This window comes from Eriocheir sinensis, chromosome 23, assembly GCF_024679095.1.
Source record: "Eriocheir sinensis breed Jianghai 21 chromosome 23, ASM2467909v1, whole genome shotgun sequence".
Classification (NCBI taxonomy): Eukaryota; Metazoa; Arthropoda; class Malacostraca; order Decapoda; family Varunidae; genus Eriocheir; species Eriocheir sinensis.
In genome coordinates this window covers 12,466,646-12,492,616 of record NC_066531.1, presented here as the reverse complement: position 1 = coordinate 12,492,616, position 25,971 = coordinate 12,466,646, and the positions used below count along the sequence as shown (strand labels likewise).

At 44.4% G+C, this 25,971-nt stretch overlaps 1 protein-coding gene across 1 annotated transcript in view; it reads right to left on the bottom strand.

Annotated features, from left to right (window-relative positions):
- Positions 1-6,858: 6,858 nt before the first annotated feature.
- LOC127002484 (demethylmenaquinone methyltransferase-like) overlaps positions 6,859-25,971 on the bottom strand; it is a 101,833-nt gene continuing 82,720 nt past the window's right edge. Inside the window, exons 6-7 of the mRNA XM_050868487.1 lie at positions 7,323-7,435; positions 6,859-6,966 (exon numbers count right to left, since the gene is read on the bottom strand). Coding sequence (XP_050724444.1) covers positions 6,886-6,966; positions 7,323-7,435 — 194 coding nt within the window. The 3' untranslated portion in view covers positions 6,859-6,885. The remainder of the gene's footprint in view (positions 6,967-7,322; positions 7,436-25,971) is intronic.

The following is a 25,971-nucleotide window of genomic DNA, read 5'->3' as shown; positions in this document are numbered from 1 at the left end:
TCTTTACAGATTATTTTTACCCTTCCTGTGGACTCTTTTATGATTTTTAGTGATTCTCGTAGCGCTCTTTCTGCGCTGGGCTCCTTTACTCCCTCTGTTAATCCCCTAGTTTTATCTGCTCTCGAGTGGCTGTATTTGCTCAGCAACAGGGGATATCGCGTTGGGTTTTGTTGGGTTCCAGGACACGTTGGCGTACACGGGAACGAACGAGCTGATGGACTTGCAAGGGAGGCAGCAGCTAGAGCTGCCCCTCCTAGTGCTGTCCCATGTACAGATATGTTTCCAGAGATTCGCAAGGCAATTCTTGCCAGTTGGCAGGAGAGGTGGAATGCTCGGGGTGCGACTTCCAAAATGGGAAAGATTACCAGGACTGTGTCTCGTCCTTGGTCATACGAAAGTGTCCGTGACCATCGCTCGCAGACAGCCTTGACCCGTCTTCGGACGGGTCATACGCGTCTAACACATGGTTACCTCATGTCCCGGGGAGTGCAGCCTTATTGTGATGACTGCTTGGTTCCCCTGACCGTGCGGCACTTGCTGGTCGAGTGCCCCAGTTTGGGGGACCTGCGAGTGCGATACCTGTCGCAGTGTTGGGGAGAAGACGGATCATTCCGTCTCTCGCTGATGCTGGGAGGGAGATGCCTTTCCCCGGGACATGAGGTACTCCTCTTTATGGAGAAGGCTGGCCTTCTCCATGAGTTATGACCGTTTTCTGTGTGATTTGTTTCGTCTCGTTTTGTTTGGCTTTGCTCTTAGTTTACTTTTTTAGGTTCCTTTTTTAGCCCTTTTAGTTTAGTTTTTCTTCTTTTTTTTTAATGTTTTTAACACATTGAATGCGGCGCCATATGACCCTGGGTGTTGCGGCGCCTAATTTAAATCAATCAATCAATCGTGCTGACAGCTCCTCTGATCTTACTAACGACATACGTCATGGGCACTTTGCATTGCTGCAGTGTTATGCTCAGTGAGCTACAAAGGTATGTATCAATGTTCTTTACACATGCATAAACACACATAACTTTTTCATCCAGTGAGCTTCCAAACATTTGTATCTTAGTAGTGGCAAAGGTGACCTGCATTTCCAAAGGCTTTGCCTTCTCGTGTAGGGCCTGTAGACCCATTACCAGAGCCTCCAGCAACTTGATGAAGGTTACTGCATCATCGGCAAAGCCAGATCAGTGACCTTGGCATTGCCAACAGATGCTCCACAATGACTTTGCTCCACAACTCTGCCTAATACTCAGTCCATATAAGTGTTGAAAGCAACAGGGGAAAGAGACACCCCAGGCTCGCTTGTGTTTTCAGGAAAGAAAAGTTGGATACTCCCTTCCCCAGCACACATTTCACAGCACACTCTGACTCAGAGTAAAGACCAGTTAATAGAGCAATGATCCTTGAAGGAATCCCACAACGTTGCCGGAGAGTGTTTCGCGGTGCACTGAATCAAATGCCTTCTTGAGATCGACTTAGGCTGCAAGCGTCCCTTGTCGAACCTCACGTTGACAGTCCACCAGTTCACGACGGTCAGTTATTGACTTACAAGGCGTAAACCCAGACTGCTCAAGCCTCGTCAACTTCACCAATGCTTGACACTGACCAGTGAAATACCACTGTAGTTGTTACAATCAGGAGGTACTATTGTACCAGATTACAATATTGTAGTTCAAGACCTCATGCAACTCGCGGATCATGCATGGGCTCACCTCCAGATTTGATGAGTTCCATACTGATGTTACAAACACCAGTTACCTTTCCAGACCCAAATCTTGCCACAGCCCCTCTGATTTTTTTCAGAGAGGCTTTTGCCAATGGGTGGATCAACAGTTACTACTACTACTGTTGTTACTATTGGTTAGGGGCTGCTCAATTTGAGCATCTGCCGTGAACAACTGCTCAAAGTACTCACTCCAAAGCGCTCTCTACTCATCCATGTCATTGACGAAGCAATCAGTTCTCTTCGGATATCGCTTGCTTGAGAGAGAGACCGAGAGCAGAGGTTCCTCAGGGCTCAGTAGGCAGGTCAGAGGTCATTTGCACTGAAATGGCCCTCGACGTTCTCAGCAAGACTGCTGCCATACCTCTCCTTGTCTCTTCTCAGATTTACAGAGATTTACATAGATACCCATACCACATACCCTATCGTCCAGACGATAGTCTGTTTCATTTCATCTGTTAATCAACAGAGCGGGATTTCCCATGGACGTGGTACCTGCGCATTTCTAGTTCGGGAATACGTGAAAATCAACTGTTGTGATAGATATTCAAGCTATTTTTTTCAATAACATATTTGAATGTTTATGTATACAAAAAACACCAGTCATATGCATCGATAAATATAGTGTAACATACAAACCCCCATACATTACCCCAGGGAGGACTCCCCTTCTGGATGCCGACTTAAGAGGTGTCCTGATAACTCCTCGAACCTCATTTTCAGTTTCTGCAAGATTCGTGGTCTTAGTTCTAACTTCCATTCTGTGGAACACAATCTCTCATCCTCTAAACCTCACCTTCTCTTCCTCACCGAAACACAGGTTTCTGAGGCTACTGACACCAATCTCTACTCTGTTCCCTCCTACTATCTCTATCCTAAATTTCAATGCAAAGCTGGATGTTGCGCCTACGTGCGTATCGACATTACTTGCTCTCGTGACCTTGACTCTTCTGAATTTTCCACCATCTGGCTAAGACTTCATTGTCATTCTATTACTAAATACATATGTGCTGTTTATCTCTCACCTAACTCTACTAACTTTGTAAAATTCTTTGACTACTTGAACTCTAAAGTGGAGCACATTTTGGCTCACTGTCCCATCGCTGAAATCTCCAGTTTGGAAGATTTCAATGTTCACCACCAGCTTTGGCTTTCATCCTCTTTCACTGAGCAGCCTGGTGAACAAGCCTACAATTTTGCTATCCTCAACAATCTAGAGCAGCTGGTTCAGCACCCTACATGTATTGCCGACCGTCTTGGAGACAGGGCCAACATTCTAGACCTCTTCCTTACCTCTAATCCTTCTGCTTATTCTGTCAAACTGTTTTCTCTGTTGGGCTCCTCCGATCACAACCTTATTTATGTATCCTGTCCTATCGCTCCTGTACATCCTTTGGACCCACCGAAGAGACGATGCTTCTGGCATTTTGCTTCAGCTCGGTGGGACGACCAGAAGATGTACATTTCCGATTTCCCGTGGAATGATTACTGTTTCCAGGAGTGTGTGCCCAGCGCATCACAGAGGTGATTGTTTCTGGAATGGAGGCCTACATTCCACGTACTTTCTCTACTCTTCATGCTAAAAACCCTTGCTTTAATCACGATTGTTCTCGGGCTATTAAAGACAGAGAGGCAGCTCACAAAAGGTACCAGAGCCTTCGCACTCCTGCTAACCATGATCTTTACATCTCTGTCCGGAATCGTGCCAAATCTATTCTTCGACTTACCAAAACCTCTTTCATCAATAGAAAATGTCAAAACCTTGCTTTTTCCAATTCTTTCCGTGACTTCTCCTCCAATTTCACTTCTTCCTCTTTCCCTCCTTTCCTTAACCCTGACGGCAGCACTACCGTCTAATCTATCTCTGAGGCTGAACTCTTCGCTCAAACTTTCTGTAATAGCTCCACCTTTCCTTCGCACAGCCTGTGCCTAAGAAGGGTGACCGTTCCAATCCCTCAAACTACCGCTATATAGCATTACTTCCCTGTCTATCTAAAGCTTTTGAATCAATCCTTAACCGGAAGATTCAAAAACACCTTTCTACTTCTAACCTTCTATCTGATCGCCAGTATGGGTTCCGCAAGGGGCGTTCTACTGGCGATCTTCTTGCTCTCTTAACTGATTTTTGGTCATCCTCTCTTAGCCGTTTCGGTGAAACTTTCTCTGTTGCGCTAGACATATCGAAAACCTTCGATAGAGTCTGGCACAAGTCTTTGCTTTCTAAACTGCCCTCTTTCGGATTATATTCCCCTCTCTGTTCCTTTATCTCCAGTTTCCTTTCCGGCCGTTCTATCTCTGCTGTGGTAGACGGTCACTGTTCTTCCCCTAAACTTATCAACAGTGGTGTTCCACAGGCCTCTGTCCTATCACCCACTCTCTTCCTGTTATTCATCAATGATCTTCTTTCCATAACCAACTGTACAGTCCACTCATACGCCGACGACTCCACTCTTCATTATTCAACTTCTTTCAATAGAAGGCCATACCAACAGGAAGTACATGACTCCAGACTGAAGGCTGCAGAACGCTTAACCTCAGACCTTGCTATCATTTCCGATTGGGGTAGAAGGAACCTTGTGTTTTTCAGTGCCTCACAAAAACAATTTATCCACCTATCTACTCGACACAATCTTCCAAATTCTTCAATAACACTCAGCTGTCACCTTCTTCAACACTAAATATCCTCGGTCTATCCTCAGCTCAAAATCTCAACTGGAAACTTCACATCTCATCTCTCACTAAAGCAGTTTTCTATTGGTTGGGCTTTCTGTATCGTCTCCGCCAGTGTACAGGGGCCTTGTCCGCCCTCGTATGGAGTATGCATCTCACTTATGGGGGGGGGGGGGCTCCACTCACACAGCTCTTCTGGACAGAGTGGAGTCTAAGGCTCTTCGTCTCGTCAGCTCTCCTCCTCCTACTGATAGTCTTCTTCCTCTTAAATTCCTTCGCGATGCTGCCTCCTTTTCTATCTTCTATCGATATTTTCACGCTGACTGCTCTTCCGAACTTGATAACTGCATGCCTCCCCACCTCCCGCTGCACACGACTTTCTACTCATGCTCATCCCTATACTGTCCAAATCCCTTTTGCAAGAGTTAACCAGTATCTTCACTCTTTCATCCCTCACGCTGGTAAACTCCGGAACGCTCTTCCTTCATCTGTATTTCCTTCTGGCTACGACTTGAACGCTTTCAAGAGGAGGGTTTCAGGGCACATCTCCTCCCGAAATTGACCTCCCTTTTTGGCCACTCCCCTGTACTCTATTCAGGAGCAGTAAATAGTGGGATTTTTTTCTTTAATATTTTTTGTATATGCCCTTGAACTGTTTCCTTTGCTGTAAAAAAAAAAAAAAAAATTAATAAACGGATGACAAGCTTGTATCGAACAACATAGTCACATCATTCTCGAACGATCTATATTTTATTTCAAGTTCATATAATTATCTCATTTCAGGTAGATTAGAAGACAGCTGGCTCTGCAAGTGGAAATAAAGGATAATTTAATAATGCACTGCATGTAAATAACGATTGATATTCAAAGTAACATGAAACTTCCGCAGTTGCGCTAGACATATCCAAAGCCTTCGATAGAGTCTGGCATAAATCTTTGCTTTCTAAACTGCCCTCTTACGGTTTCTATCCTTGTCTCTGTTCCTTTATATCCTGTTTCATTTCTGGCCGTTCTATCTCCGCTGTGGTAGACGGTCACTGTTCTTCCCCTATACTTATCAACAGTAGTGTTCCACAGGGCTCTGTCCTATCACCCACTTTCCTTATGTTATTTAGCATTGATCTTCTTTCTTTAACAAACAGTCCTATCCATTCATACGCTGATGACTCCACTCTGCACTATTCAACTTCTTTCAACAGAAGACCCTCTCAACAGGAATTACAAGACTCCAGACTGGAAGCTGCAGAACGTTTAACCTCAGACCTTGGTATCATTTCCGATTGGGGTAAAAAGAACCTTGTGGCCTTCAATGCCTCAAAAAAAATATCCACTTATCTACTCGACACAATCTTCAAAACACCTATGCCCTATTCTTTAATAACACTCAGCTGTCACCTTCTTCAACACTAAGTATCATCGGTCTCTCCTTAGCTCAAAATCTCAACTGGAAACTTCACATCTCATCTCTCACTAAATTAGTTTTCTCGAGGTTGGGCTTTCTGTATCGTCTCTGCCAATTCTTCTTTCCCGCACATATGCTTTCCATTTATAGGGACCCTGTCCGCCCTCGTGTGGAGTATGCATTTCACGTGTGGGGGGGCTCCACTCAAGCAGCTCTCCTGGACAGAGTGGGGTCTAAGGCTCTTCGTCTCATGAGCTCTCCTCCTCTTACTGATAGTCTTATACTTCTTAAATTCCGCCGCCATGTTGCCTCTCTTTATATCTTTTATCGATATTTCCATGTTGACTGCTCCTCTGAACTTGCTAACTGCATGACTCCCCCCCCCCTCCCGTGGCCCCGCTGCACTCGACTGTCCACTCTTGCTCATCCCTATACTGACCAAACCCCATATGCAAGAGTTAACCAACATCTTCACTTTTTATCCCTGACACTGGTAAACTCTGGAACGGCCTTCCTTCTACTTTATTTCCTCCTGCCAATGACTTGACCTCTTTCAAGAAGAGTGTATCAGAACACCTCTCCACCCGAAATTGATCTCCTTTTTGGCTACTCTACTATTTTCTTTTGTGGGAGCGGCAAGTAGCGGGCTTTTTTTCTACACTCTTTTTGTTGACCTTGCGCCGACTTTTTTGGTTGTAAAATAATATTGTTGAATGTGATGCTAGGCTATTTCGAGTATCATGCATGTTATTTACATGCAACACATCAAATTTCATTATGCAACGACACTTGCGAGCCATATAACACTTTATGTACCTGAATGAGATGAAATATGGGTATCTGAATGGCTATAAGTCGTTCGAGTATGATCAGACTATACTGTTTGATGTACAAGAAGCTCTTTCGTGTGCCTCTATGGTATATTATCGATGCAAATCGTAGACGCCATGACACCAGGTTGCCAAAGCACGATAAATTCATACCTCAATCTCGGGTGCCGCGACGAAAGCCAAGGCTGTAACACAGAAACGGCCTTGGCACAGCACAACTATAACTCCTCCTCCTCATCTCTCTCCTTTCCCTTCCCTCCTCTTCCTCTTCACTCAGGCTTAGTGGTGCGGAAGACGAAGACGAGACCCTCCTTGTCACAGATATAGTTTGGGACGATGCGCCGCTCCACCTGAAGGAATTATGACCATCATTTCAAATACGTTACCTTCTCCCCCTGGCCAGCTCCTGACCATCTCCTTATACCAGTGTGTCGTGACAGGCGCCCATACAGTGAACAGCCCCGCCAGCCAGAAACCTTGATTAAAGTAAATGTTTTCTTGTACCAATGTTGCCAGATAGTTGTACTCAGCCTCTTATATTTACCAACTTCCGACCCCAAAACTGTCTCCTGAGGTTCAATAACTAGATTCATTTATATCTATCGTTAAAATAGTGAATTCCTGATGTTTCTTGGCAATAGTTAGGTGTCAAAAAACGGTAAATACTATGCTCTGAGTACGATAATCTGGCAACGGTGCTCCCTACCTTCTTCCACTTCCCGTCCGCCTCCAGCTGGTCCATGTAAGGCTCCAGCTTGTCCTTGTAGGAAGGCACGGTCTGTAGGAACTCATGGCGCATCACGATGATCACGAAGCCTCCTGGAGTGCCGAAGAGGAAGAAATCAGTTAATCATTGGGGCATACGCTAGGGGGCGCGTCGTCTAGTCCACCCTAGGGAGACCGCCTCAAGGTTTACTCCAGGCAAATCTGAAGTCCCTATGTAGGCTCTTTCCCATCCTAAACGGCGCCTAAGTTCGCCTATTTGAAAAGCCTCTCTTAAAAGCTACTGGGATTACCATGAACTGTTTTGCGATCCTATAGTAGGAGTAGGTAGGAAGACACCTACCGAACGGGCGTGAGCTACTCCCGGTGAGGATATATGGGAAGGGAGGAGGGTGCTGAAGCCCTTCAAAGACCCTTCCCATGTCCTCACTAACCGTTTCCCTTTTGTCTCATCAACACCAGAGAGCAGTTCAGCATGCTCTCTAGAGACAGTTCCTCTCTCTTTCTACACCACACTACATTCACACAACACACACACCTTTTCCCAAAATTCAAAATTCAAAATGGCGAAAAATAACCATGCCTCGGAGTCCCCGCCTGGGGGGCGGGACCATAAATTCCCCTTCTGGCTGCCGACTTGAGAGGTGTCCTGATAACTCCTCGAACCACCTCCTTATCAATTTCTGCAACATTCATGGTCTTCGTTCTAATTTTCATACTGTGGAACACCATCTCTCCTCCTCTAAACCTTATTTTCTCTTCCTCACCGAAACACAGGTTACTGAGGCTACTGACAGCAACTTCTGCGCCTACGTGCGCAACGACATCGCTTGCTCTCGTGCCCACGACCTTGACTCTTCTGAATTTTCCACCATCTGGCTAAGACTTCATTGTCATTCTATTACTAAATACATCTGTGCTGTTTATCTCTCACCTAGCTCTACTAACTATGTAAAATTCTTTGACTATTTGAATTCTAAAGTGGAGCACATCTTGACTCACTCTCCCTTCGCTGAAATCTCCATCATGGGAGATTTGAATGTTCACCACCAGCTTTGGCTCTCATCCTCTTTCACAGACCAGCCTGGTGAACAAGCCTACAACATTGCTCTCCTCAACGACCTAGAGCAGTTGGTTCAGCACCCTACACGTATTCCCGATCGTTTTGGAGACAGGCCCAACATTATAGACCTCTTCCTTACCTCTAATCCTTTTGCTTACTCTGTCAAACTGTTCTCTCCGTTGGGTTCCTCCGACCATAACCTTATTTATGTTTCCTGTCCTATCGCTCCTGTACATCCTCTGGACCCACCGAAGAGGCGATGCTTCTGGCATTTTGCTTCAGCTCGGTGGGACGATCTTGTTATAGTAATTGTAGTATAACAATGGAAAAAAAAAACGACAGATAGATCACGCCACCTTGTAGGAATGTCAGCTGTCCGTGTTTACCATCTCAGTTTGTATACAAAGCATTTCATCAAGCTTAGAGGTCACCTTGACATACGTGACCAATTGTAACTTCATTATTTTCCACTCTAACTCGTCAATCCTTCGAGAGAGCTCGCACGACACACACCTAGCGTCTCGTCTCTCTCACCCACGCTACGCTGTATCTTAGGTTAAGAATATATTTCTTCTAAGACAGCAAGAGTTTCCCTTCACGCCCGCAAGTCCCCGCAACCAAGCGTTCACTGTTACACCATTTGGTGGCAGCCGGTGTCCCAACGCGCCCGACCACTTCGCTACCTAGTTCTCCTACAAGAGCTCCAAGCCACAAGAACTCACCAACAAATCTGGGGACAAGCGTAGAAGGAAGGAAGGAGTCAAAATCCCTGCTACAGGCCAACTACAGGCCTACGCACTTCTACAAGCTCTCTACAGGCCAAGAACCAGCCACTCCCAGCTCACTCCAAGCCCTCCATGGTACGCAGAAGGAGGCACTCCCCGCAGAGACCACAAGCTCCAAGCAACACAGCGGCAACACCGCCGCTGCCGGGAACATCGGCCCAAACCTCTTCCGGCAAACAGTCAACCAGGGCAAACGCGGACATCTCCCGGTGACTGCAAGCAGTACCCACCACCGTTACTACAAGGCGCCTTCTCAAGAGGTTACACACCCAGGTTGCCATATCTACAACCGCTGCCCCCACAACTCTCAAAATAACAAGAGCATCGCAGCCGTCCTACGTCTGACAGCAGTGTTCCGTCGCCCGCCCTGCCACACACCTACCCGACTATATCGTCAGCAGTTTCCAGCAGCCATTACGGGGGTCAGTCTCCACGCCATCAGTCAACCTTCCACGCGCTCCTGCCGCGGCCAAGGTCTTCCAACGCGACTCCAAAGGCTCCAGGTACCCCATGAGCGACGACATCCTTCGTCACCAGCTCTACGTCAGCTGAATATTCTCGGTATTGTACCTGTTCCAAATATTTTCACAAGTGCAAACTCAGCAAAATTGCATCAGAGGCACGACTCTTTTATTTAAGTGTATCTAACACTGTTAATCAGTCGTAATTGTGAGAGTAACGATCATTCGCATACGGTATTGATCCTTCTTGTTGTCTGTTAGCGGTAAAACTGTGATTTCCCTGCTCTAATTCAAACTTCCTCAGTGTGCCCTTGCTCCGTTTTCTCTTCGCCGTTCGGGAGAAACCCGCACTTTAAGGGCATGCTCACTTATTTTCCTAACCAAATAACGGCTGCGTTATTGGGTCATTATTTCATATAACCATAACATTATAACATTACATTATAACCTGACATTATAACCTTAACTTTCTATTACGTCTAACGGCCACCTTGCTTACCATCCCTTCTTGTTTTTAGGGGTACGGCGCAAACTTTTAACTCAGACGCGTTACGTTAATATTTACAGCAATTAAAATATGCTCATATATTGTAACTGATTTAAGCCATAATATGAACAAAGACACTCTCGCTAAACTCGGTGACACCTTTAAACAGTTAACGAGTCCCTCAGGTAAGGAGGAAGTGGAACACGGTTCAGGCACCAATGATCTTAATGTTGTAAATTCACGTTCAGGTACTCAGTATTCCTCAATTCCAAACGGGGACCCTTCACCTCCGGGGTCTTCGGGATACTTAACCCCCACTCAACCGGTCACAATGTCTACCAATCCACCTTCCACCCCCCCCCTCCACCGATTCGGGTCAGTCCAACTCACGCTAGTTTTCGACAGTTCTCCGGCAGTCAGATTATTCGGCGAGACAGTTCCTAGATCTATGTGAGTCTGCCATCGTAAATTCCTCCATTACGGAAGATCATGATAAAATTGCATTCATTCGGTCCCGGTTACTACCAGGCTCTCGGGCACTAAATTTGATGCAATCCTCAGCGTTTGCTTCGGTGGACATTGGAGTAAACTATGAGATTTTTAAAAGGAATTTCATAAAAATCTTCGGAGGCGGGAGTAAACCAAGCTTCGTTAGACAGATCGCACACACGGTTGAGCCCCTCCAAAATAAAATCCTCAACAAAGCCGATTTGGGACGCCATGACTGAGGCAAATCAGCTGGCGGTTGACTGTGTCCAAAGTCTAGAAGACGCGCAAAGGCTCTCAGGGGGCAGTATGCAAAAACACCAGGTGAAGTCTTCGAGTTGCTTTTTTACTTATTTCATATTTCAGAGAAGAACCGCCGTTCTGCCCTTCCCTTGACCTTCAAACCGGGTGGGAAGTTGGTTGACTTCGTCTCAGAGTTAGAAGTCAAGGTTCAAGAACACACTCAACATCAACCCCTCGCAACTGCCGCAGCATTGCAGGCACAAAGTAAGGCATCTTTCACCTGTAGTTTTTGCAAACAATCAGGACATTCCGAGAATTCTTGCTTCGCGAAACGTAGGGACTCAACACACTCAAGACAGGGATCTGATAGGAGATCAGGGCCCGTATCCTCGACAACTATTAATACTAAACTTGGTATTAACTTTCGACTTTGGTATTAACTTCACTCTCAAAGTGTATCCTCAACAACTATTAGCCTAATACCTACTCTTAACTTTGGTATTAACTTGAGTGTGCTGGCGAGGACTTCTAAACACTTAATAGTAAAGTTAATAGTGAAACCCAGACCCAGACCCATATCAACATGGCCCGCCTCCGCAATTTAGAGTTTGATAGGGCGCTTTGGAACTGTATAACGATGGTGAACTTGTCAAGACATACATATTAGACCGTGCAGGAATGGAGTATGTGACTGATTTGGTGAGAAGAGAGCTACAAGATCCAGTTCAAAGGGAGCATTCCCTCACCCCGGGGTTGAAAGTGATTTTGACTTAAAGGCACTTGGCTACAGGAAAAATGCTGCAGTGTTCAAGTGATGAGTTAGGGGGTAAGCCAGAGTAGTGTAAGCAGGGTGATTATGGAAACTCTGGCCGCCCTCAGTGACCCGTAGGTAGTCGGGAGGTTTATCCAGTCTCCCCTTGATAGGGTGGAGATCCGTGTAAAGGAAAACGATGTAGTTTATGTCAACAGAAAAAATAAATAAACATAGCTTGAACATACAATTAGTGTTTGATGCCTTTGTTATTGATTAAAATGTGAAATATTCGAGTTAAGGAAAACAAAACATGGGAAAAAAACGTTTATTTATAGCAAAAAGGTACACACATGCAAATGAAAAAGATGACATTAAAATGTCATTTAGAATATGATTTATAATTATTGCTGCCGGTTACTCATATTGAGATAATGGTGGTAAGAAAGCTTGTTAGAGACGTCTGCCAGTGTGAGGGAGGAGGAACGAAAGGTCGAGGTGACCACATCGCGAACATCATGACTTATGAGTGAAGTAAAACGAGGTTACTTGGTTTCTGTTTACAAAGTTCCAAGTGGAAAAATAACTTTATTGTGAATTCAGTGTATACTTTTCTGGAGTATTGTGTATACTGAGTGAATTGATGACCAATCTGTTGCTATTTGTGTCTTGCTTGAAGATATTCATCATTGGATTCAAAGCTATGGTATTAATGTGCAATAGTCATCATAACAAAATACGTAGTAATTAATTATATATGTCAACCTATTTATTTTCATGAGATCATGGTATGACCACTGAAAAACATAGCTTTTTATCTTGGCTTCATTACAAATTCAGTATATAATTACTCTATTAGTGGAATCTAGTTTTCAGCATCTTTTATTATTATGCCAATATTCTAAGCACTCAGCTTGCAAACATGCTTAGGTTTATGTTGTCAGTTTGGGTCGGACTTATGTGAACACTTTACCAAGTGACCTAAGATTACTCAATGCTCGCAAAGCTATGATATTAACATGCAATGTTCATCATACCAAAATACGTAGTAATTAATTATTATTATTATTTTTTTTTTTTTACATTGCGCCGGTAGGCTTCATCCAGGTGGATCCTGATGGTCGGTTTAAGGCTTCTTTCCGGTAGGTCCTGATGGTCGGCCCAGCCCGTTCTGGCGCAGGCGAGTGTTTATAGTGGCGCCATCTTGCATTGGCTCATGCTGCCCTCCCAGAGCTCATCTTTGATCCTAGAATCTAGAGTCCGGGTTGATAGGTGGTCTTCTGGACAGCATGTGGGTAGTTTTAAGCCACTCGGCGGCGGCTGAAAAATCCCAGCTTGGTGGCACCGGGCGGGGATTGAACTCGCGTCCTCCTGAACACGAGGCCGTTACTTTGACGACTCAGCCACCGCCTCCCCATATATGTCAACCTAATTATTTTCATGAGATCATGGTATGACCACTGAAAAAGCTTTTTTTTTATCTTAGCTCCATTACAAATTCAGTATATAATTATTCATATATTCAATAAAGTAGTGGAATCCAGTTTTCAGCATCTTTTATTATTATGCCAATATTCTAAACACTCAGCTTGCAAACACGCTTAGGTTTATGTTGTCAGCTTGGGTCGGACTTAGGTGAACACTTTACCAAGTGACCTAAGATTACTCAATGCTACCATATAGGTATACTACATCTTTGATTGTGAGTTCATCAGAGAGCACTGGAGAGCAGCATGAGTCTAATTAGGTGCTAATGAATATCCTGCCTGCATAACAGACTACATAAAATGCAAATATGATCAGTGCCTAAAGGTGTTATAAGCTAATGATGGTATATATATATAATATATTATATATATATATATATATATATATATATATATATATATATATATATATATATATATATATATATATATATATATATAACTGTCTGCCCTAATGTCCCTCCCACTTTTGAAGGCCAAATGACGCCCCTGATTGTAACAACGCATCTTGTAACACCCATGACTTGTTGCCGGTGCAAATCTCCTTATTTAACACCGAGAAATTAATCTAGGCTCTAGGGAACTCGGAAAAATCCAAGTTAGAGAGTGCTGGCTGTGGAGATTGAACCAGTGACCTTCGACATACAAAGCCATGTCTGTCAGTCGAGCCAATAAAGGTAAAGGTAAAGTTGGGGCATACGCTATAGCAGCGCGTGGCCTCGGTGCTCATCTCCGTAACATTGGGCCTTGAGCCTGTGGTGAGAGGGAGCCCATTACCCCGGGACACAAGACCAGTGTGACATCCGGGCTACCACAGTTTCCCCAGGTAGTCATTTATCGACCAGCCCGAGAGGGAGGATGATCAGCTGGGTGAGCTGCACGCCGACTGCCCAGGCCGGGATTCGAACCTGGGCCCGCGTAGAAGCCAGGCATGCTGACCACTAGACCACGGAGGCGTATTGGAGCCCAATCTCAAGTGAACCCACTCACAATGGCACACAATTTTTTTTCCGGTAAATTTTGTGCTTTGAATGAATTTGCTAATCATTTCTGTCGAAAAACGGCACAAATTATTTTTCACCCCTTCCACCCTAACCTCCTCAGTAATAAAAAAAAGTGACAAAATCATAGCCTTGAGGCAGTAATATTCAGCCCCAGCATCAAAAAATTATACTGCTGCCCTATGAAAGGCATCTCTTAACTCCGATGAAGTAGGTGGTGACTGGTGGAGCAGCTTCATTGTCATCCCTTGCAGTGGCAGGTGTCATTGGGCCAGCAGATGATGAAGCAGTGGCTGGTGTCATAGGGCCAGCAGATGATGAAACAGTGGCTGGTGTCATAGGGCCAGCAGATGATGAAGCAGTGGCTGGTGTCATAGGTCCAGCAGATATTGAAGCAGTGGCTGTTGCCGGAGCAGCTAATGGTATCTTTTCCACAAGTAATGAACAATGTGCTGGGATGGTCTCTAGCAATACTGATAAAGTGTGTATCTACAAAGAATATGAATTTAAGGGTAATTAATAAATTGTTTTAATAAGAATATAAAAGTTTTTGCCAAAAACATACAGGCCAGTCAATATTTCACTGCTGCTTGACTGTTGCTGCTGTCCTATCCCTAGCACATCATGTCAATGCTGAATGGCTCTGGTACCCCTTCAAATACATGAAACGAGCAGCCTATGATGTCATACACCAGTTTATCTACCACAGTTAATGTCATAGTTATATAGGCAGGCGCCTGCGTATCTGTGGGCAGGGGTAAACCAGTGTATGCTGTGAGGCCTTGGTGTGGAAGTTCCCTGCCTGAACTGTGCAGCTAATCCCCCATACAGTGAGGGCCTTTTTTACTCCCTCAGGGGCTGTGCAGCTGAGAGAGTGGTGTACATGAGTGTGAGTGTGTGAGTAAGTGTGTGCCTGTCTTGGCTAAAACCCTTCACTGGGGGAAGACAACCAAGGTATTTAGATAGATTGATAGTCATTGACAGATGAACATTAAAAAAATTTCTATATCAAATATGCAGTTCACTGCTATGAACTTATTAACTTTAAGCTGAAATAAAGGCATTGTGGCCAGTATAGCTGCATTCTGTGAGCACATAAAAAACTAACTATTATAAGTTTTACATTTAAAGACATAACAACTAAAAAAAATTACCAGTCTGCCGCTGCTCATTCTTGCACTTGGCAATGCAATGCTTTGATTTGTGTTGTACGTTGTACCAACGCCTCTCAGTCATCCTGCATACGGGGTCCACTCCCAGGGAAGGCACTGTCAGGGTATAAATGTGAAGCAAGTTTCTTAATCGTTTCACTATGGCATGCTTTTTATTTCCCATAACTTCTCCAATAACATTTAATACATGCTGTGATGGAAAGCTAAATCAGTACCAATATTTTATTTACATGCATCATAAGACATTAACTTTTTAGTTGTTATGAACATGGCCATAAATACTACTTTTCATTACCTAATTTTCTAAAATGCTTTTCTCTAAGTAGGAGGATATTACACAATACAGCTATACAAAAAAATTCAAAGCATTAATCTTAATTCCATTCTTTTGAGTACTTCTAACCTAACATTATATCACCAGAAACTGTTTGACCAATGCTATCAAAATAATATTTTAATCTTACTTTACCATTCTCATCAAATCTACCTATTCAGATATAGTCTTAACATAAAATATTTGTAAAAGTGTTGAGAGCCTGGCATGCCCAAAAAAAAAAAATCTAAATAAGGAATAAATAAAATAACAGGAAAATATGACTTGACTCTCTTATACTAGCCCCCTTTCCACCCTAACAAACTTGGGGACCTACCATGTTAGGTTAGGACGTGTTTGGTAGGACATGTTTAGCAGGAGTTGGTTTAGTTATGTTAGATTGTTGAGGGAGTGGGGGTTGCAGCAGAAATGGTCATGATGATGCTATTCACATGGAGCAGGAGGAAAAAGTATGTTCTGTTTGGAAACTCTGTGGTTGTGTTTGTATACAAAAATACCCATTTGACGAGGTTAGGTTAGTTTGCAAGTTACTTGAATCATGAATATGTGAATATGTAACAAAAAAATAAAAGCATTAACCTTAATTTCATTATCTTGAGTACATTCCAATCTAACATTATATCACCATAATCTGTTTGACCAATGCTATAAATATATTATTTTAATCTTACTTTACCATTCTCACAAAACCTACCCATTCCCATATAGTCTTGACATAAAGTACTTGTAAAAGTGTCCATAGTCTGGCATGCCTAGCATCCCCCCCCCCCCCCCCCAATAAAAACAAATAATAAACAAATAAAAATAAATAAACAATGAAAACAGGGCAAATATGCCTTAACTATCTATACCAACCCCCTCTTCCCCCCCAACAAACTTGGCATGTTAAGTTAGGATGTGTTCGGTAGGACAGGGCAGGTTTGGAATGGTTAGGTTTAGTTATGTTAGGTTGTTGAGGGAGAGGGGGTTGTGGCAGAAATGGTCATAATGAAACTATTCAGATACAGAATGAAAAGGTATGTTCTGTTTGGAAGGTCAGTGGTTGTGTTATTATGCAAAAAATACCCAACTGATTAGGTTAGGTTAGTTTGTAAGCTGATTGAACCATGAATATGTGATTACCAACCTTGTTACAGCTTCTGCCACTTCAGTCCACGCTCTCTTCTTATCCTCAGGGTTGATACTCTTCCCATAACACCCTCTGATTATACGTATTTTTTCTTGAATTTGATGTAAGAAGACCGTTTCATCTGGCGACCAATTAAACTTAATCCTTTTCTGCGCTGGTTCTCCGGCCCGTAGATCATTGTGGCAGATGACGTGGTTATGGTGCGGTAATTTCAGCAGAGCAAGTCGTGACGCAGGAGGGGAGATAAGGGTATTGACGAGTGACGGAGTAAAAACAGCCTTTGAGGCTGCTTCTATCTGCCACAAAACTCAGTATTTTCTTGTGTTTGCCATTTATTATGTTTCTGTTGTACATTTATACATCTTTTCTTTATTTTTCTTTTGAAATATATACTTAATTCATGTCGGATGTTTACGTTTTGCACGGAGGCGTCCTTAGCAACGAGCTCGCCATAAAGAAGAAGAAGAAGAAGAAGATAATAGTAGCCAGGATTTGCTAATACCTACACTCAAAGTTGACGAGGATAGCTTTTACTCTTAATAATTTGAAACTATTAACTTTGATAGTAACTTTAAGAGTAAAAGTTAATAGCTCTCGAGGATACGGGCCCAGGAGGTTACAGGGGTGGCCATCACTCATCACACAGGAACCCTAGGCCAAACCATCAGCGGAAGGCTGCCTTTTGCCATGTCCACGGGAATTGTTTTCATGATTCAGACAGTTGTTATGCAATACAAAAGGCCAAGGAGGAACAGAAGAACAAGTCCTCGGCGGACAGTAAACCACACTCCTCCTCTTCTCAGAATAAAAAGACATGACTTTGTGACAGCCCCAAGGCGTACATCCAAGTATCCCATAAGGACAATACTAATTGGGAGCAACTTGACTCAGTCATTGCCGCCTTGGGACGGACAAGCATAATTGCCCTCCCTTGCAAGGTGGGCAAAATTTCACTCACCTTAGCGGTAGACACAGGTGCAACAGTCAATGTAATCTCAGACTCCGCTTACAGGTCACTGGCACGACAGGCGAGAGGGGGAAATTGGCCGCTCCAAGAGAACGACCTGAATGTGGTAGGCGTGACAGGCACCACTTTGGGAATCCTTGGGCGAGTACCACTAACAGTCAGCTTACATGAAAAGGTATGTTCCTTTCGAGATTTATTTTATGTATCTAGCAGGTTTGCTTTACCTGTGGATGGGCTCCTAGGATTAAACGCCATGAAAGACCTGCACATAACCATAAACCCTGAAAGCAACGCGATCGTGTATCAAGGACGATGCATACAGGGGACGGTAAATCCATCGCCTATGTCACCTGTAATCCCGCCCTCAGAGGGGGAAAATGACCAACCCACCACAGACTCAGGGTCTGCCACCGCCCAAGTGTCACCTCTTACGGTCAAACCACACGAAAACATTACAGACTTGTGGCGGACAGTAACGGCAGTCGTAGAAGGTCCTCAAGTAGTTCCGGATCGTGCTGCAAAACTTGTTAAAATCCGGTTACCTAACGCTCCTCCAACGGGCAGTGATGTGTGTATCGACGGAGCACCACACATACACCGGGTGACGGTGGAGGTAACTCTCGCGATAGTCAAAGAGGGAGGTATTGCAGAGGCATTGGTAATAAACACGTCAGGATCCCCTGTATCCTCAAAACACGGGGTAAGCTTATGCCAGTGTCTAGTGTATGGGAAAAATGTAGCCCCGGAACCAGCTGCATACCCTTCAGCCCAAGTCTCAGGCATAACTTCGGCGCGTCAGGCTTCTCCCGAACAAGACACAGCTAATTTAGAGGCATCCCTAAAAGTTGCACACAATTCCGAAATTAAGCCAACCTTAGTCCAGCTGCTGGAACATTATAGGGGGCTCTTGCTCTACCAGGCGAGCCGCTAGGAGTTACGCAGTGTGCTGAACACAATCACATTAAGTTAAAACCCAATACCAATCCTGTATATATCAATGCATACAAGCTCTCCCACAGTCAGAGGGAAGTAGTGCAGCAACTTATATCTGATATGTTAGAACAAGGTGTCATCAAAGAATCGAACTCACCGTGGAATTCACCCTGTTTCTGGTTCCAAAGAAAGACGGTTCTTATCGTCCTGTGATTGATTTCCGGCGTGTGAACAACGCAACCGTGGATGCTCATTTTCCGTTTCCCGTTCTTAGAGATCTTCTGATGTGTCTCGGTAGAGGAAATAAAGTATTTGCGAGTCTAGATCTGGTCAATGGCTACTGGCAACTGCCCATGGCCCCCGAGTCCCGTGAAATAACGACTTTCAGCACGCCTCATGGCCACTATGAGTGGACGATGATGCCGTTTGGGCTCAAAGGAGCTCCCTTGACCTTCCAAAGGACAATGAACAGTATTTTTGGTGACTTGCTGGGCAACTGTCTATGTGTATTTAGACGACATCATCATAGCAAGTAAAGACGTGCATGCACACATGGCAACACTAAAAGCAGTCCTACACAGACTTCAAGAGGTCGGATTAAAGCTCAGACTCACCAAATGTGAATTCTTAAAGCCTCGGATCAAGTTATTGGGGCATGTCGTGGACGAATTCGGCATCCACACAGTGGACGACAAAATAAAAGCTATTTCCGAGTTCCCTCAGCCAACGTCGGCGGACAAGGTACGGTCTTTCTTGGGAGTCGCACGTTATTACAGGCCTTTCATAAAGGACTTCGCAACACGCGCGAGTCCCCTAACCCATCTATTAAAGAAAGACGTACCATTTCAGTGGCTCCCAGCTCAACAAACGAGCTTTGAGGATTTAAAGAAAGCGCTTACACAGGCTCCGGTCCTTGTCTTTCCGGATTTCCAGGACCCCTTTCAGCTTTGTACCGACGCTTCGGCTAGTGGACTAGGAGCCGCTCTTATGCAAACAGATAAGTCCGGCAAAAAGCATGTAATAGCGTTCGCCAGTCGAGTACTAACAGCTCCGGAAAAGAACTATTATGTTACCCACCTAGAGGCTCTTGCCATTGTGTGGGCTCTGAAGCATTTTCGAGGCATAGTGTTGGGGTACATAAGTGTGGTGTATACGGACCACGCGGCCATAACTGATCTTTTCAAGGGAATAAACCTACATAGTGGGGCTGATATGTGACAAATATCAAGAAAGATGTTCGCATCTGGCAGGAAGCATGAAAATTGCTATATTAAGGTTTAAATGTATGCTGATTCCGACTAAATCTGGTGCCATTTGATTGGATCAAAGTAACCTGCTCAAATTTGAGCTTTTTGGTGAAGGGGGTCTTTTTCCACTTTGTATCGATTTCCGACTGTTTCTATGACGTAGCTGCAGTTGCTTCTAGATCTGTCATCTTATTCTGGTTACAGATATCATTTAGCAGCATACATTACTGACAAGAGGGTACACATGCCTCTAAAACGTTGTATGGCTCTCATTTTTGTCCGATATATTTCACCATCACAGGACCGTCAACCTGGTATGCTTGTTTTGAACAATGTTCTTTTCCAAGGACAAAACCCGCAATCACATCCAATTCATTGCTGTCTGTTTTGATTCAAATATACAACTGATTCCACTTACGTTTCAGTCGTTTAATTTACAGGCATTATATATAATATAACATGGTGATCACACACTGAATGATTGGTGCTCAGATATACTTACTAATGCAGACAACGTTTGAATTAACAGACTGATTTCAGCTACACGATACACAGCAGCCTACTCTTCCACTTTCATGTAGTCCTGCTTTATACACCAATTGATACAGCCTTCTAATGCATGTATCGTTTTGTTTCAGGTGTGTGTGGTGGAAGAGGTATATGAGGTGGTAATGGTTCCTGTGCTTAACCCAAGTGGACAATCAGCTGTAGAATAACCCAACAATATGTCGAAGAAGGTGAAATTAGGCTGTGATCAAGCCACGGAAGAACATTCCACGGATTGGTCCCTATGCATTCTGTGTCAGAAAAAATCCACGGTCCATTTGACAGACCCATATAACTCAACAAGTCGTGGAACCCCAACAGGCTATAAGTCCTTAGCTGAAAACCTGGAAGAACTTCACTGCCTCGATGCGCTACCAACGCACATAAAACTGTCCAGGTTGAACGATGGATCTGGGATTGAATCAACTCTCATGACCAATCATGCAAAGTGGCACAAACCATGTTGGCTCCTTTGCAGCAAAACCCGGATTGATCGAGCAAGGAAACGCAAAGAAGCCCAACAAGATGAACCACCAACCACACCAGTGAAATCGAGGCTGAGGTCCAACTTTTCACAAGCAAACTTTGATCACAGGATCGACTGTGTCTGTTTCTTTTGTGACGAAAAGGTAGACATGACAGACCGCAACATCCACAAAGCTGCAACACCTGACTTGGACAAGAATGTACGCATAATGGCGACTGAACTCAAGAGACACAAAACTGCTCGCCAAGATGTCCTGTGGAGATTTGACAGCACTAGACGCTGTCTACCACAAGAAGTGTTTGACGGCGCTCCACACACGTTATAGATCACTGTCTAGGAAGGCTGATAGTCCAAGCATTGATGATTTAAAACCAGAGTCTGTCGCTCTTGCAGAGCTGATGTCGTACATGGAAGATCGTCAACAATGTGAGCATCCTGTTGGTAGTATATTCAAACTGTCAGAGTTGGTAAAGTTATACACTCAGCGTCTTGAGCAGCTCGGTGCTGATCTATCAAGCAGAGTAAACCCAACTAGACTTAAAGAAAAACTTCTACTGAATATGCCCCACATAGAAGCAAACAAAAGCAAGTATGAAGTCATCCTTACATTTAAGAAAGACCTGGGTGATGCTTTACTACTTGCTCACAAAGAAGACTCTGACAATGATGCCATTGTGCTCATGAGAGCAGCACAAATAGTACGGAAACAGATCTTCCAGACAAAGTATCATTTCCAAGGATCACTTGACGATGATCAGTATGACATGCTACCCCAGTCGCTTGTGGCACTGGTGCAAATGATACTGGGTGGAACAACCATTCAGAACCAGCATGACAACTGTAACGATGTGTAGTCTCATCCTTGACTCAACTACTAGTTTTCAACTCGATGAAGAGAAGTCGTACAGACACAACAGGAATACGTCATAACACAGACAGAGAAACCGCACTACCGCTTTACCTGGGGTTGTTGATCCATGCAAAAACACGCAAAAGACAAATAGTTGATGAATTATTCAGTAGAGGACTGTCAGTGTCTTATGATCGTGTCATGCAGCTGTCAACTGATCTTGGAAATGATGCAATACAGACATTTGAAAAAGATGGCGTTGTTTGTCCAAGATCACTTCGTACTGGATTGTTTACCACTGGCAACCTGGACAATATTGACCATGATCCATCATCAACTTCAGCCCTCTCATCTTTCCATGGAACAGCAATATCTCTGACGCAACACTGTTCCACCTCAAACAGCGGAGTTGCTCGTGATCATGCTACAGAAGAGACCGATACAAAGAGAGCTAAATCAATCAACACACTTCCTGAGACATACACCACTGTGAACCCAGCTACATACCACAATGAAAAGCCTCTACCCCTGGAACTCGAAGGTCCACTTATTCCTGGTGACACCCTCTTGAGCTCAGACACAGGCCAGTCAACTTGGCTAGACAAGATAAACAGACTCTTGCAAGAGTCACAGGAAGTACCTGACGATATCTCTTGGTCAGCTCACTTCGCTAGCCTCCAGGATATCCCTCGTCCACCAGCGATTACTGGGCTCTTGCCACTTTTTCGTGACAATGCACATTCATTGGCCATGGTGAAGCATGGAATGGATGTGATTCAGAAAGCCACCCAGCTCGTCAATCCTGGACAGACACCGGTCATCGTCATGGATCAGCCACTGTATGCCATTGGCAAAAAAATTCAATGGTCATGGCCCCTCCACTATGGTGAAGAAAGATACGTGGTGATGCTAGGTGGCCTTCACATCGAGATGGCTTTGCTGAATGTGATGGGAGACTGGCTGAATGGCAGTGGATGGGCGGCTGTGATGGCGACAGCTAACGTCACAACAGAAGGCAGGGCAGATGCCCTTCAGAAAGGTTCATACACATCCAGAGCGCAATGGGCCCACCAGGTGACTGCTGCGGCACTCTACATATTACAAAGGCGTGCGTATGCTGCACACCAAGAGGCAGCAACACCAGAAGATACACTGACGTTCGAAAACTGGTGTCAACACATGGAATCAGCGCACCCACAGTTTCAATACTGGAGCAAAGTCCTGAAGCTGGAATTGCTGTTTCTCCAATTTCTGAGATCTCAACGGGAAGCCAACTTTCAGATGTATGTCGAAACCCTCGGCAAAATCATACCATGGATGTTTGCGATGGACCATATTCACTACGCAAGGTGGCTAACTGTCCATGTGATTGATATATTGAGACTGCAAAGTCGATGTCCAGCTGTCAACAAACACTTCGTGGAAGGAAACTTTGTCACTCAGAAAAGCTCACACAATTTTCGACACTTGCTCATGATCAGGTCCACGAGCAACAAAATGCAATTTTGAAAGGTGATGGAGGGATTATCGGGATCACTGAAGACCAGTCGGCTCTGAAACGTTGGATGGTAGCAGGTCCTGAGATCAGCAGAGTTCTTAATGAGTTTGAAAGCAGGTACACACACAAAGTGGAGAAGACTACCGTCACCATGAGCAGATCCACAGTGTGCAGAAACGGTTTGCTTCAAACACAAAAAATGTTGTTGAAGCAATCGAAGAGATGGGAAACCCTTTCTTGGATGACAGTAGTGACTTGGTTGCATTGGACACAAAACTTATAATGTCTGAGACAGTGGTGAATAACATGCAAGCAGCAGAACAACTCGGAAAAACACAATATGAAGCGTTCGTAGACGAGAGAATATCTGGATCTTCCAAACCATTCTATGACCCCATTCAGAAGAACAACTTGACACTGCTCAAATCGGGCAAAATGAAGACCTCACAAAAGAGCAGCAAAGCTGCTGCCATGAAGAGCGATGTTCAGCTCTTCTCAAGGTTGTACATCTCATGCCAGTCTCGAGATGGAGACCTTGACTCGTTCTTCGAACACGAGAACCATCCGTGGCCACCATCACTCGCTGAGAACAACACGATGCGCCATGCGAGCAAAGCCGATCTGATGGACTGTCTTGAGGCATTGGCACCACGACCAGTCGATGCACCTGAGGTTGATGTTACAATTATTGATGGAGCAGCTTTAATGTACATTTTGGATCCCAAACAGTTCAATAAAGTCGTCCGAACATTTGGTGAATTTGCGCAGTTGATCTTCCTCCCCTACATCTTAACGAAGCTACAGTCTGTGATCCGGTTGGATGTAGTATGGGATGTTTACAAGGACGGGAGTTTGAAGTCGTGTACTCGAGAACTACGTGGTACGGGTGAACCTCTCAGAGTTGCTGCCAGCACACGACTACCGCAGAACTGGAAAACGTTCCTCCGGGTAGACTCCAACAAAACAGGGCTATTAAAATTCCTCGCGAGTGAGTTAGCATCATGCCACCTACCAGAGGGTAAACTTGTCCTCACAACCTGCCAGGAGAAGGTTCTCTCCAATCCAGACATGGATGTACATGGACTAACCCCATGTACACAAGATGAAGCAGATGGTAGAATGCTCCTGCATGCATCTCATGCATATCAACAAGGTCAAAAGAGAGTTCTCATCCAGGCAACAGACACAGATGTTGTTGTTCTAGCCATAAGAACAGCAAACATCCTTAAGGACTGTGAGTTGTGGGTCGCATTTGGTCATGGGAAACACTTCCGGTACATAGCTGCACACAGCATTGCAGATGAGCTGGACGATGAGTCTTGTCAAGGGTTGCTGTTTCTACACGCTATCTCAGGTTGTGACACAGTGTCAGCATTTTGTGGAATAGGCAAAAAGACTGCATGTGAGGTATGGAGAACATCGGACGTCTTCAAATCACTGTTCAGTAGACTATCCCTCCCACCCAGCACAATGTGTGATGCTGATTTGGTCACGTTGGAGCGATTCGTTGTACTGCTCTACCAACGTACGTCACCACTCCTGAGAGTTAATGAAGCACGGAAAAGACTATTCGCTTTTGGAAACCGGAAGTTAGAGAACATCCCTCCAACCCGCGCTGCATTGATGCAACATGCTAAACGTGCAGCATTCCAAGCCGGACATGTGTTGGGTCAATCACTGGTCGCAAATGTCATAACCCCCTCTCCGGCAGACTGGGGCTGGGAGAATGTTGGAGGTACCTGGTCCCCAGTATGGAGCTCCTTGGGAGAAGCATCAAAAGTGTGTCGCGAACTTGTCAAATGTGCCTGCAAAAGTAACTGCACGGGCAGGTGCAAGTGTTATAAATCAAACTTGCCCTGTACACAGTTGTGTGCATGTGGCGGACAGTGTATTAGACATTGAACATGTTGAATGGACATTGGACTTGCCATGGGACAGTAACCGGTGTATGGTGGGAGGATCGTATATTCATATGACAGTGGTTTGATTTGCGTTGCATTGTTTGTGAAATAAAAAGTTTATGCTACATCAATAACGGTCCATACCTTACACATATTATCTCAACTGGCATTTACACTAGCAATATTTTGAGACATAGTACCATATTTAATGAGTAGGAAATAGATTTTCATTAATGGTGACACTAATTTTCATATTAGCATAGCACATACACATTCAATCATCCAAACAATAGTTTTATAGTGATCTGTGACCATCAAAACATGGGTATAGACACCTCATTTGTGCGATTATCTGTAGTATTCGCCGAGATATGGCAGAAAATAGATATTTCGGCAATGGCCGCATTAATTTGCATATTTGAGCAGGTTCCGTTGCTCCAATCAATTGGCACCAGATCTAATCAGACTTGGCATACCCTAAAACCCTTATATACCAATGTTCATGCTTCCTGCCAGATGTGAACATCTTTTTCACATATCAGCCCCACTAACACGGTCGTCTGGCAAGATGGTTCTTAACGATCCAAGCATACAATCCGGAGATAAAATATATCACCGGGAAAACAAATGTGGTCGCAGATCCCTTATCTCGGAATATTCCGATAGGCACGATTGCCACCCCAGAGGTCATCCACAACTTCACTTCACCTGAGCTACACACTGCTCAGCGAGACCACCCTGTGTGGAAGAGGTTAATTTAAGTCCTCGAGTCGGGAGACGAAACAAACCTTCCTGAATTGCCAG